This window comes from Scardinius erythrophthalmus (assembly GCF_964197995.2).
Source record: "Scardinius erythrophthalmus genome assembly, chromosome: 25".
Lineage (NCBI taxonomy): Eukaryota > Metazoa > Chordata > Actinopteri > Cypriniformes > Leuciscidae > Scardinius > Scardinius erythrophthalmus.
In genome coordinates this window covers 2,124,861-2,140,479 of record NC_138245.1, presented here as the reverse complement: position 1 = coordinate 2,140,479, position 15,619 = coordinate 2,124,861, and the positions used below count along the sequence as shown (strand labels likewise).

Genomic DNA, 15,619 nt, shown 5'->3' with positions numbered 1-15,619 from the left:
ATTCATCAAATAATCCTGAAAAAAGTATCAAAGGTTTTAAATAAAATATTAAGCAGCATATTCATTTTTTTTATTTTATTATAATAATATTTCACAATATTACATTTTTTTTTATCAAATAAATGGCAGGCTTGATGAACGTAAGAGACTTAAATCTTAATTAAATAGTAATGCGTCCAAACTTTTGACCAGTAATGTATATATGATCATTTCTTCACCTCTAAAAAAAAAAGGCTACTTTACTTCGTTTTCTGTTTTTACTATGGTAAAACTAGCTGTATGTGAAGTGACATTGACTGTAAACGTACCAATAAGAGCTCCGCCCCCTTCTCGCTGATCTCGGGAACACAGTCTGTGATTGGCTGAGGGTTTTGAGGGCTGAAGTTCTGACGGGACAGAGTGACATCATTTGGCCACTCCTCTTCAGACGGCAGGCCGATCACCCTGTCAATCAACACGACTCGTTATTAATCACGTGTTGTGTGTTCAGCGTCTCTCTAACACAAGTGTGTGTTATTACTCACGCAAAAATCTTCCCCAGCTGATCCACCTCTGAATCTCCACAGAAGAGCGGCCTGAAAGATCACAGAAATCACGACTAATGAACAAACTCATCGACAGACAGGGTTAGACAAAACGAGCACTAGAAAGGTCAACATTAAAGGTCATTAAGCAATGCTGCATAAACACATTCATAAAGTACTTGTGACGACACAGGGTTTTTAAAATAAGACTTTTTAAGAGCGTTTTATAACTTGCACAGATCATTTTAACTGCGAATGTGTTTAAGTGAATGAAACAGGCTGCGGTTCACATTCGATGAGGAACAAGGGAGAGTACGAGTTTAAAAATACTCAACAAGGCATGATATATACAATAAAGAAATATGCATTTGCTACCAATACAGTCGTGCTCAGAATTAATGGCACCCCTGGTAAATATGATCAAAAATGGTTGTAAAAAATAAATCTGCATTGTTTATCCTTTTAAAAATTGCAAAAATCTAACCTTTCATTGAAGTAATGTGGGGAGGAAATCATGAGTAAAATATCTCTGAAGTATATTCCCATTAATATTTACCTTTATTTAACACACCAGGGTGACTAGGAACATGAAATTGTCTAGCTATGACTTCTTGTTTCACAGGAGTTTAAATATGAGGAAACACAAAGGCCAAAATTCCCTTAATCATCCGTCACAATGAGTAAAACCAAAGTTCTGATGTGCATCAAAAGATTGTTGAGCATCACAAAATAGAAAGTGGATGTAAGAAAATAGCTAAAGAATTGAAAATCCCCGTTTTGACAATCAGGGCAATAATTAAAGGGTAACTAAATCCTAAACCAACTTTTCTTAGTTAATGATCTATAAGAATGGGGCTTTATTAATGCTGTTCGTTGATTCGAGTAACTTTTTTGCCATTTGGGTATAAAGTGTTTTAATTCTACAATATATGGTGTAAAAAAGTGCTGCCCTCTTCAGGTTGAACGGTGTTTGCCTATTGGATGTTTGCGGTACTGCGAGACGTAAGCAGGTTCCAGCTCACCACGCTCCTGGTACGAGCTACCACGCATAGTATTGCATCAGTTAGGATAGCTTCAAGTGAGCGTAGATTTATCTGTATTTAGTACAGTGGTCCGGATGGGACGTAGGTGTAGTGTTGCTGGTTGCAACCGCACTGCTGGATGGCATAGCTTTCAGACTTGGAAATTATGCGCCAGTGGTTGCATGCACTTGCCTGGAAGACCGTGAGTAGGGATGGATGTAGTCAGGATGGGACGTAGGTGTAGTGTTGCTGGACGGCATTAGCCTGGTTAAAACCAGACCATTCTCAGTAGTAACTGAGTTATGGTCTGGCAAAGCTTCATTAATAACTCATTTCCAAAGGGGCGTCACCAACGGACGTCGCTCAAATGCCTCTGGGCGCAATTGGATGGACCTAAAACTAGGGATGTCCCGAACCGATCACGTGGTTTCAGACTCGATCGTAATTGGATGTTACCTCCCGATCAGGACTCGGATATATATATGTATATATATATATTCTCATTATTTTTTAACACATCTATAGTTATGCGGTGGCACAGAGTTACGCTGGTTTCACACTGCACGCGTTAGCAGAGCGTAAGCAGCGCAGGAGCAGCGCGTATGGTGAGCAGGAGCAGGACACGCGCGCTTTGCTTTCACACTGGCAGCATTTATCACGCGCGGCTGAACCGCGGGTTGTGTACAGACAGAGTACTCTATAATGGATAAGTTGGCATTGCTTTATTTCGTTTTCAAATACATTTAAGAGAAAAGACTTGTCAAGAAGCTTATTTTATTAATAATTTAATTTATATAACTTTTGGTTCATCTTTGTTTTTATTGTTCTGGCAACAAGTTTGTTTTGGACATTTTTTTTTTTTATTGCTGTTGGTCATTTGATCGACTGTTTAAAAGACAATATCATCAATGCACTTTTTGGATAAAACTGCGGTGTATTTTGGCCATGATCAATGCATTGTCACTTTAATTCAGCGTAAGCGGCACAGCAAAAATAGACTCGGCGCCGAAACGATCGCGGCACTGCTGCTTCTGCTCTGCTCCGCCGCCTCTGCGTGCGGTGTGAATGCTCTAATCTGTTAACATGGGCGCCGAAAAAAATACGCGCTGCACGCTCTGCTAACGCGTGCAGTGTGAAACCGGCGAGTGCAGTTCCTAAAAGCACATTACTGGCTTTGCAAACACTGTGGCACTTTCATTTTTTTATTTATTATTTATTTATGTGTTTACATGCCAGCTGGGTATTTTAAGTTGAGGTGTTATTTGTTTATATATTAGACTTTTTTATATTTATTGTTGCACTTAGTCCAAAAGTTAAGAATTTATGATATTTATTTCTTGATTGTCCAAGCTACCTCACAGAAGTGCTCTGTTTGTTAACAGAGTTGTTGAATGTTAAAATAAGGTGAATTAAATAAAAAATAAGGAACATCCTGGATCTGTTTTTCGCTCTTCTTTATTCTTTTTTTATGTATTATAGAAGTATCGGATCGGGACTCGATATCGGTAGATACTCTAAATCAATTGACTCGGACTCGGACTCGAGGGCAAAAAAACCTGATCGGGACATCCCTACCTAAAACCAATCAGAGCAATCGTCATCGTGTAAAGCCATATGATGCGTCCCAATTCGCCTAAGTTACACTACGCCATAAAAGTATGTACTCTTTGTGAAGAAAAGGTATTTACTTTTGAATGTGTAGCAAAAAAGTAGGCAAGCTTTGGGACATACTACTTCGTCATCTTTATCGGACGGATCTGTCGGGTGTGTCCCGTCACGTAAACTGCCCTGTCAATCATCTCGTCACAGTTAAAATCCTCTATTAAATCTAATTTAATTTCCTACCGTTTCGGAGAGAAATGTAGTAGCACGTTCATCTGCCAGTGGGTCTTTCATGGAGACTGTCCTCATGTGTTTGCAATTTGAATATAATAATGCATTTAAAAGTTGAACGGACGTCGCTCAAATGCCTCTGCCTCGACGTTTCTGATTGGTGCCTCAATTTCGACGGATTAGAAGTGGGCTTGAATGAGCTCTTTGCCAGACTACTTGCAGAGCAAATCTAAATTTGCCGGAAGTTGTCTGGGTTTTCCCAGGCTAGGACAGCATAGCTTTCAGACTTGGAAATTAGGCGCCAGTGGTTGCGTGCACTTGGCCTGGAAGACCGCGAGTTCCCGCCTAGAGCTCAAGTGTGCACCCTGCATTTAACGCGAGATTGCTTCTCCAACGCAATAGAGGTGGACGTGGGCTTCTCCACACAGCTCACGCTGAAAAGCGGCAGTGCCAAACGCTGCTCCTCCTGCATGGACTCCACCACCACCACAATTTATGGTTCGGCTAAAGTTAACCCTTTGGGGTCGACAAACGCGCCGGCGCATTTTGCTGGATTTTTTCACATAGTGGAAAAATATGAATATGCCTACAGAGAGCGCGTGCTATTGACATCAACTCGATAAAACTCATCAGATGCATTTACTTTACGTCATCTTGTGACCCTGTGAGCAAACTCTCCATTTTAGAGTCTGACAGCGGGTCTCAGGTGCACGCCCCCCCGCTCACGGTTCGTCCCCTCGATCTCCACTGGGCTCTGCCCACTTTTCCAGCATTTTTCAAATATTGCCAGTGGGTGGAGTCAGGCTCTGACCAGGGGTTTAGTTACCCTTTAAGAAGTTCCAATCAACTAAAGATGTTACGAATCTGCCTGGAAGAGGACGCGTGCCTATATTGTCTTAATGCACGCTGAGGAGGAACGTTTGAGTGGCCAAAGACTCTCCAAAGATCACAGATGGAGAATTGCAGAGATTACTAGAGTCTTGGGGGTCAGAAAGCCTAAAAAGAAAATTCTCAAACAACCCTTACACAACCACATGTTGTTTGGGAGGGTGAAAAATGAACTCCAGCATATTCAGTTGTCAGACACGACTGGAACTTCAAAAGGGACCGGATTCTGTGGTCAGATGAAACAAAAAAAGTGCTTTTTGGCAGCAAACCCACCAGATGTAAACAGGGATAAAAGTACCCCATGCCTACGGTTAAATACACTGCTGGATCTTATATGTTGTGGGCCTATTTATTTGCTGGAGGTCCTGGACTTCTTGTTCAGATACATGGTATTATGGATTCTAGCAAATACCAACAGATCAAAAATCAAAACCTGTCTGCCTCTGCTAGAAATCTTATAATGGGCCGTGGCTGGATCTTCCATCAGGACAACGATCCAAAACCAACATCAAAATCAACACAAAAATGGGTAACTGAGCACAAAATGAAGCTTCTGCCATGGCCGTCCCAGTCCCCTAAACTGAACCCTATAGAAGAGGAGTGGGGTGAACTGAACAGAAGAAGCACCAACATGAACTTGTGAATCTGAAGGATCTGGAGAGATTCTGTATAGAGGAATGGTCTCTGATCTCTGTAAGGGTTAATGCCCGACGAGGTGTCCATTGTCAAGTATTAATGGACGACGCCTCCTCGAAGGGCATTTACCCGCTTATACCATGGTCACTTGCCAAATAACACATTTTTAAAACATTAGTTTATATTTTAATTAGTTTTACAATCGAAATCTAAAGTTTTTACAAACAATAACTTGGTTTCCCTGGTTACGCCTGACGGTTTATCTAGCAACCGGAGATATTTATAGTCCGCTCAGCTCGTAACCCTTCAGTTTACTGCCTGTTGCTATGGTTACTCACAGCTGATGTAGCCATCGCATTTATTTATGAATTTCGAACGGTAAACAGTCAGTTTCACCAGAACTCCTTTACTAGGTGTCCTCTATCACTTTTTAATGGACACCCTGCAGCCAATCAGAATCGAGTATTCACCCAGACCACGGTATAATGTCAGTTATTCTCCGAACTCATCCGGCATTATAGAAGAAAACTCAAGAGCTGTTATCTTGGCAAAAGGATGTTGCAAAAAGTATTTAATAAAAGGGAGCCAATAATTATGGCCAGCGTGTTTTGGAGAGAAGCATTTATTTTATAATGTGATTTCCTCCCCACTTTCAATTCTTTTACTTCAATGAAAGGTTAGGATTTTTGTGAATTTTTTTAATGAAAGATCAAAAGGATAAAGAATGCAGATTTATTTTTTACAGCCATTTTTGATCATATTTACCAGGGGTGCCATTCATTCTGACCACAACTGTATATCAATAGATATGCAGAATTTGAAATTGAGCAATATTAGATTTTGCTGATACAATAGTAATGTGTTCAAAGAAATCAATAACTGAATTATTGTGCCGATTCTAGTAAAACTCACTCACTCACTCACTCACTCACTCACTCACTCACTCACTCACTCACTCAGCATTACGAGCATCACTGACTCACGTGCGTCTAAACATCTCAGCGAAGATGCAGCCGGTGCTCCAGATGTCCACAGGTGTGGCGTATGTGGTCTGAAGAAGCACTTCAGGAGAGCGATACCACAGCGTCACAACCTGAGCGGAGGAAACACCATCAGATGTGTGTGTGAGTGTGTGTGTCTGAGTGTGTGTGTCAGTAGCCGCGTTTCCATTACCCTTCAAATTGCGCAAATTGAAATTGCGAATTGAAAAAACGGCCAATGGAAACACGTAATTTTCGCAAAAACTCCCATTTATCGCAAAAAGTTTTTACGCTCGCATGAGGAGGTTAAAAAAAAAATAAAAAAAAAAAATCGCAAAAGTTTTGCGCAAATCTGTAATGGAAACGCGCCTAGTGTGTCTGAGTGTGTGTGTCTGAGTGTGTGTGTGTGTGTGTGTGTGTCTGAGTGTGTGTGTGTGTGTGCGTGCGTGCGTGCGCCACGTGTCTCTTACCACCGGTGTGAGCACCATATGACAGCTGTAGATCCGAGCCAAACCGAAGTCGGCCAGTTTCACCTGTCCTCTGCTCGTCACCAGGATGTTCTCCGGCTTCAGATCCCGATGGAGAACCCGATTCGAGTGCAAGAACGCCAAACCACACAGCAACTGCTGCATCAAGTCCTGCAAACACACACACACACTACATCTGATAAAAACATCCGGTTACACTTTATTTTACTGTGTCCTTGTAAAGGTAATACATTTTTGTCCGTAATAAATTTTGACAGTAATAAATTATTGTCAAGTAACTTTAGTGTGTAATGTTGCTGTGTGATGATGATAAAGCTCCAGTTCTTCTCTATATCAGTGTCAGTGTTTCTGAACTCCTGAAACGCCTCCAGTGTAGTCTTGAGTTTCTTCCGGGATCGAACACGTCACAATATTCCTCATTATAATTCAAACGCAGAATAAAGGGGAGGGGCCTGGTTGAGTTAGTTAGTAGTGTGTTAAACTAGCGGTTATGGAAAGGGGCGGGACATTTCCCAAACACACTCGAAGCGCTCGACCAATCACAACACACTGCTCCAGCCAACCAATCAGAGCGTAGTGTGCTGTTCAGAAGGAGGGGCTTCATAGAGACAGGAAGTAAACAGAGAGTTACTGACAGACTGGGAAGAGAGGAGCCGCAACAATGGAGAATGTGAGGAGAATAATCAACATTCAAGCAGGAAAACGAGTGTGTGTGTTCAGGCGCATTATTGGAGCGTTACAGGTTTGAGGAACTGAAACAGACTGAGCCATTGACCAACTGAAACCTGGGCTCAGAAATAAAACTTAAACAAGTTCAGGCAGTTAGACTGTCTGCAAATCTCGTGCACTCTTTTAGAAAAACTCTAAACAAAAGAGGCAAAAGTTAAACTACTAAAACACAGTTGTGATTGATTGATGTTTTCAATGTAGTGTCTCATGAATGATCTGTAGAGCTTATATTAGTGACTCGTGTGTGTCTGATCTGAAAACACTGGCTGATTTTGAGTGCAGGTGAAATGGTTTTGAAGCAGTTGTTAGACTTTACCAGAAGAGTCAATGGTTTTGTGAGTTTAGTTTGAAAATATGGATTTGTGTTTAATGTTGTGAGAAAATGGGTGAAGGTTTCAAGAAATGTGTCTTAGCAATTGTGAAAAAGTTGTGTTGTGTTGTGCTATGTGTGTGAGTGTGTGTGTGTTCAGGCTAATGGATGTGTGCGATCTGTACTTGTGTTGTTATGTGTGTGTGTGTGTGTGTGTTCAGGCTCATGGATGTGTGTGATCTGTAGTTGTGTTGTGTGTGTGTGTGTTCAGGCTCATGGATGTGTGTGATCTGTAGTTGTGTTATGTGTGATCTGTAGTTGTGTTATGTGTGATCTGTAGTTTGTGTGTGTGTGTGTGTGTGTGTGTGTGTGTGTGTGTGTGTGTGTGTGTGTGTGTGTGTGTGTGTGTGTGTGTTCAGGCTCATGGACGTGTGTGATCTGTAGTTGTGTTGTGTGTGATATGTAGTTGTGTGTGTGTGTGTGTGTGTGTGTGATATGTAGTGTGTGTGTGTGTGTGTGTGTGTGTGTGTGTGTGTGTGTGTGTGTGTGTGTGTTCAGGCTCATGGATGTGTGTGATCTTTAGTTGTGTTGTGTTGTGTGTGTGTGTGTGTGTGTGTGTGTGTGTGTGTGTGTGTGTGTGTGTGTGTGTGTGTGTGTGTGTGTTCAGGCTCATGGATGTGTGTGATCTGTAGTTGTAACGAGTTGGAAACAAACATGGCAGATCAACTCTCATAAATCAGAAATATATTACACAGGTCATATGATGCTATAATCATTTTGTTTATTAGGTGTAATAGAATAGCTTAGCATGATTTAATGTTAAAAGTTTGGGGTCGGTAAGATTTTTTAATATTTCTGAAAGAATCTCTTCTGCTCACCAAGGCTGCATTTACTTGATCAAAAATACAGTAAAAACAGTGAAATGTTATTGTACTGTAAATCTGTTGTTTTCTGTGTGAATATATAGTTAAGTGTAATTTATTCCTGATTAAAGCTGAATTTACATCATCATTACTCCAGTCTTCAGAGTCACATGATCCTTCAGAAATCACTCTAATATGATGATTTGATGCTCAAGAAACATTTATGATTATTATCAGTGTTGAAAACAGTTGTGCTGCTTCATATTTAAATTGAAAGTTCAAAACAACAGCATAGAATCTTCTGTAACATTATAAATGTCTTTATTGTGACTTGATCAATTTAATGAATCCCTGCTGAATAAAATATTTAGAATAAAAATAAATAATCTTACTAACACCGAACCTTTGTTTGAATGGTAGTGCACTCCTTCAAACTAGCGCAATGCTTTCATGCTACTGTTGAATTAAATAATGATTTTTTAAAATGAACGGTTAGATCATCATATTTTACTCCACAGGGTTTGACAGAAAAGGTTGGATTGACGTGGACGACGTCCAGCCTCAGTCTGAAAACTTCTAACTAATGAAATCCCTGAACCACAAACAAACATTTGCACTTGATCTACGTTAGAGGTGAAATATGACACAGTGATCATCTGGATCAGCATGACTGGGTGAATCTGCAGCGCAGGGTTTGAGCGAGTCTTACTCTGATCTGTTGAATGGGCAATCCTGGCGCCGGCACTTTCTCCAGGAACGTCCTGAGGTCCTGATCCACGTGCTCAAACACCAGAGTCACTTTAGTCTCCTGGTCCGTTCTCAGTGTGGCGCACACGTCCATGAGCCTGAACACACACACACACACACACACACACAACTACAGATCACACACGTCCATGAGCCTGAACACACACACACACACACACACACACAACTACAGATCACACACGTCCATGAGCCTGAACACACACACAACACAACTACAGATCACACACGTCCATGAGCCTGAACACACACACACACACACACACACACACACACACACACACACACACACACAACTACAGATCACACACGTCCATGAGCCTGAACACACACACACACACACACACACACACACACACACACACACACACACACACACACACACACAACTACAGATCACACATGTCCATGAGCCTGAACACACACACACACACACACACACACACACACAACTACAGATCATACACGTCCATAAGCCTGAACACACACACACACACACACACACACACAACACAACTACAGATCACACATGTCCATAAGCCTGAACACACACACACACACACACACACACACACACACACACACACACACACACAACACAACTACAGATCACACACGTCCATGAGCCTGAACACACACACACACACACACACACACACACAACTACAGATCACACACGTCCATGAGCCTGAACACACACACACACACACACACACACACACACACACACACACACACAACTACAGATCACACACGTCCATGAGCCTGAACACACACACACACACACGTCCATGAGCCTGAACACACACACACACACACACACACACACACACACACACACACACACACACACACACACACACACACACACACACACACAACTACAGATCATACACGTCCATAAGCCTGAACACACACACACACACACACACACACACACACACACACACACACAACACAACTACAGATCACACATGTCCATAAGCCTGAACACACACACACACACACACACACACACACAACACAACTACAGATCACACACGTCCATGAGCCTGAACACACACACACACACACACACACACACACACACACAACAACTACAGATCACACACGTCCATGAGCCTGAACACACACACACACAACTACAGATCACACACGTCCATGAGCCTGAACACACACACACACACACACACACACACACACACAACTACAGATCATACACGTCCATAAGCCTGAACACACACACACACACACACACACACACACACACACACACACACACACACACACACACACACACACACACACACACACACTACAGATCACACATGTCCATAAGCCTGAACACACACACACACACACACACACACACACACACACACACACACACACACACACACACACACACACACACACACACACTACAGATCACACACGTCCATGAGCCTGAACACACACACACACACAACTACAGATCACACACGTCCATGAGCCTGAACACACACACACACACACACACACACATACACACACACACACACACACACACACACACACACACACACACACACACACACACAACTACAGATCACACACGTCCATGAGCCTGAACACACACACACACACACACACAACACAACTACAGATCACACACGTCCATGAGCCTGAACACACACACACACACACACACACACACACACACACACAACACAACTACAGATCATACACGTCCATAAGCCTGAACACACACACACACACACACACACACACACACAACTACAGATCACACATGTCCATAAGCCTGAACACACACACACACACACACACACACAACACAACTACAGATCACACACGTCCATGAGCCTGAACACACACACACACACACACACACACACACAACTACAGATCACACACGTCCATGAGCCTGAACACACACACACACACACACACACACACACACACACACACACCACAACACAACTACAGATCACACACGTCCATAAGCCTGAACACACACACACACACACACACACACACACACACACACACAACACAACTACAGATCACACACGTCCATGAGCCTGAACACACACACACACACACACAACTACAGATCACACACATCCATGAGCCTGAACACACACACACACACACACACACACACACACACACACACAACACAACTACAGATCACACACGTCCATGAGCCTGAACACACACACACACACACACACACACACACACACAACTACAGATCACACACGTCCATGAGCCTGAACACACACACACACACACACACACACAACTACAGATCACACACGTCCATGAGCCTGAACACACACACACAACACAACTACAGATCACACACGTCCATGAGCTTGAACACACACACACACACACACACACACACACACACACACACACGTCCATGAGCCTGAACACACACACACACACACACACACACACACACACACAACTACAGATCATACACGTCCATGAGCCTGAACACACACACACACACACAACACAACTACAGATCACACACGTCCATAAGCCTGAACACACACACACACACACACACACACACACACACACACACACACACACACACACACACACACACACAGATCACACACGTCCATGAGCCTGAACACACACACACACACACACACACACACACACACACACACACACACACACACAACTACAGATCACACACGTCCATGAGCCTGAACACACACACACACACACACACACACACACACACAACTACAGATCACACACGTCCATGAGCCTGAACACACACACACACGAATGTTGTCGAATGCGCATGCGTCGCGTCTGAACGCGTTGTTGTCTCTGGAGCTCTATCGATTTGATTTATAATTCTTGATTTTACTCTTTAAACTTACATTTTCTACTTTTCCTCACTGAGAAGCACTACTGCTCAAACCTCATAGTTACAACGCGGACTGTTGAGCAGACGTGTCTCAAGCCTGTTAGTGATCCAACGCTGGATACTCTTATAGGTTACTCCCGGGGATCACGGCTGAACGCGTCTTCTCAACACTCACTTACAAACATTTTTCACCTATCGTGCGTATACTCTACACCCGTACCACTTAAAAGACGGATTATATTTAAGACGCTTGTCAGAAATTAGAATTAATTGATAGCATCACTGGTAGTGTCGTTGCTAACTTACTGTCCATCTGTTAAAATGGCGAATATATCAGATGTATGTAGTCTACCTTTTGGTGCAGGTGAGGACACATTTGAGCTGCACGCGGTACAGTCTGAGCTGGAAGCTGTTGAGAAACAGATCCACGACCTTTTAGTGAGACAGGCCGAGCTGAGAGACCGGCGTTTGGCTCTTGAAACATCACGTGCCGAGGCACACAAATCAGAGATTAATGTTACTAACCCGCTGACTCCGACCTCGTCTACTCCGTGCGTTACTCGGCATCGGTCCCGAGCGCCAAGGTCGCGATCAGCCTTGGTCTCGTTCACTCCGGCTCCAACACGCCACCACGAAGCCTGGATATTTCCGCAGCGGAAGACGTGAGTCAGGTCTAGACCAAGACTCTCTCCGACCCTCCCGGTTTTCGAGTTATCCACACAAAACCGCTTCTCCCCTCTTCGCGAAACAGAACGCGATGCTGTGATCATCGGTGATTCCATTGTTCGGCACGTCCATGCTACATCAGGTAAAAGTAAGGTGCACAGTCACTGCTTTCCTGGTGCTCGTGTTTCTGAAATCGCTGCTCGCGTTCCCGAGATTCTGAACGATAACGAGCGCGTCGGAACTTTGGTATTGCACGCGGGAGTGAACGACATCAGGCTGCGCCAGACGGAAGTTCTGAAGAAAGACTTCAGGAATCTGATCGATAGGGTACGCAGCACATCGCCTGATATAACGATTATTGTGTCAGGACCGCTTCCCACGTACCGTCTAGGACATGACAAGTTTAGTGGATTATTTGCGCTTAATGAATGGTTAATGTCATGGTGCAATGAGCAGAAACTGCTCTTTGTAAATAATTGGAATCTGTTTTGGGAGCATCCTAGGCTTTACCGTGCTGATGGCTTACACCCAAACAGATTCGGATCGGATCTTCTGTCAGATAACATCTCCAAAATGTTAAATACCTTTTGACTAGTAACCAAAAGTCCAAATCATAGTCTCTGCTGCACCAAATTAACTGATATAAATACTAGTGTAGAACATTGCATAGAAACTGTGTCTATTCCTCGTTTAGTGCGATCAAATAATAAATCTACTGCAGGATCTAGGAAAAATCTAATTGTTATTAAAACAGAAAATGTTGCTATTAGTAAACAAAAACAATTTCTAAAGCTAGGTCTTTTAAACATTAGATCACTCACACCTAAGGCAGTTATTGTAAATGAAATAGTCACAGATAATGGCATCGATGTACTTTGCCTTACTGAAACCTGGCTTAAACCAAATGATTATTTCGGTCTAAATGAGTCTACTCCATCAGGATACTCCTATAAGCACGAGCCCCGTCTGAATGGTCGTGGCGGCGGTGTTGCAACAATCTATAGAGATTTTCTCAATGTTACTCAAAAAACGGGTTGTAAGTTTATTTCATTTGAAGTACTTGTACTAAATGTTACGCTCTTAGATGATAGAAAAACATCCCGACTATATTTAGCCTTGGCTACCGTATATAGACCACCAGGGCCTTACGCTGATTTCCTAAAAGAATTTGCAAATTTTCTCTCAGATCTATTGGTCAATGTCGATAAAATATTAATTGTTGGAGATTTTAACATACACGTAGATAATCAAAATGATACGTTAGGGGCTGCGTTTATAGACTTATTAAACTCCTTTGGGGTTAAGCAAAACGTTACCGGACCAACTCATCGTTTTAATCATACACTCGATTTAATTATATCACATGGAACCGATCCAACCGATATAGACATCATTCCGCAAAGTGATGATGTAACTGACCATTACATGGTAACTTGCATATTACGTACCCCAGTAATATATCATGCTGCGCCGCGTTATCGATTAGGCAGAACAATCCTTCCATCCACCATAGATAATTTTTCAAATTGCTTATCGGATCTGTCTCAGCTGCTGCCTGAACCTAAACAAACAGATGAACTAGACGAACTAACCAGCACTATGAGCACCATTCTCTCTGGAAAATTGGATATTGTTGCACCTATGAGACTAAAAAAGGTCAGAGAGAAAATTAAAGCACCATGGTACAACAATACTACTCGTGTTCTAAAGAGAGAAACCCGTAATTTAGAGCGTAAATGGAAACAAACTAATTTAGAGGTTTTTAGAATCGCTTGGAAAGACAGTACGTCACGCTATAAAAAGGCCCTAAAAGCGGCCAGGGCTGAGCACCTCCGCAAACTAATAGAAAATAACCAAAACAATCCTAGGTTCTTATTTAACACCGTGGCTAGACTAACAAATAAACAAGCGTCACCTGAACAAAATATTCCGTTACAGTTTAGTAGTAATGATTTCATGAATTTTTTCACTGAGAAAATAGAAAACATCAGATCCACAATTGTAAACGTTCAATCTTCAATCGCGCCTTATAATTCAGCCTCGATTATCACCCCGCAAGAACAATTACAGTGCTTTACAACTATAGAACAAAAAGAGTTAAATAAACTTATCATTTCCTCTAAAACAACAACATGTTTATTAGATCCCATACCAACTAAACTATTGAAAGAAGTGTTACCTATAGTGGAAGAGCCTCTCCTCAATATTATTAACTCGTCTTTATCTTTAGGTCATGTTCCAAGAACATTTAAATTGGCAGTTATAAAACCTCTCATTAAGAAACCACAATTAGACCCAAATAACCTAGCAAATTATAGACCCATTTCAAATCTTCCTTTTATGTCCAAAATATTAGAAAAAGTTGTGTCTGCCCAACTGGGCTCTTTCTTACAAGAAAATGACACCTATGAAAAGTTTCAGTCTGGGTTCAGGCCGCATCATAGCACTGAAACTGTGCTTGTTAAAATCACAAATGATTTACTCTTAGCTTCTGACCAAGGCTGTATCTCAATACTAGTTTTACTTGATCTTAGTGCTGCGTTCGATACTATAGATCACACAATACTCTTAGATCGACTACAAAACTATAACGGTGTTCAAGGACAAGCATTAAGCTGGTTCAGATCATACCTATCTGACCGCTACCATTTTGTCTATTTAAACGGAGAAAAATCGATCATAACTCCAGTAAACTATGGAGTGCCGCAGGGATCTGTGTTAGGCCCTCTATTATTCTAAATATATATGCTGCCACATGGAAATATTATAAGGAAACATGGAATTAGTTTCCATTGTTATGCTGATGACGCTCAACTATATATTTCATCACGGCCGGATGAAAACGCTAAATTATCCAAATTGACAGAGTGTGTTAAAGATATAAAAGATTGGATGACGCACAATTTTCTTTTATTAAATCCAGATAAGACAGAGGTAATACTTATCGGTTCAAAAAACCACCCGCAAAACCTCTCACAATACAACTTTAACATAGTAGGATGTCCTGTTACTTCAT

At 42.1% G+C, this 15,619-nt stretch overlaps 1 protein-coding gene across 2 annotated transcripts in view; it reads right to left on the bottom strand.

The window, feature by feature from the left end:
* The window catches only part of cdk4 (cyclin dependent kinase 4), a 44,301-nt gene that overhangs the window by 1,855 nt on the left and 26,827 nt on the right, over positions 1–15,619 (bottom strand). For both annotated transcript variants that reach the window (XM_081357389.1, XM_081357390.1), the window contains 5 exons: positions 8,983–9,118; positions 6,354–6,521; positions 5,887–5,996; positions 525–575; positions 309–444 (listed from right to left, as the gene is read on the bottom strand). In XM_081357389.1, the coding sequence (XP_081213515.1) occupies positions 309–444; positions 525–575; positions 5,887–5,996; positions 6,354–6,521; positions 8,983–9,118 (601 nt within the window). The remainder of the gene's footprint in view (positions 1–308; positions 445–524; positions 576–5,886; positions 5,997–6,353; positions 6,522–8,982; positions 9,119–15,619) is intronic.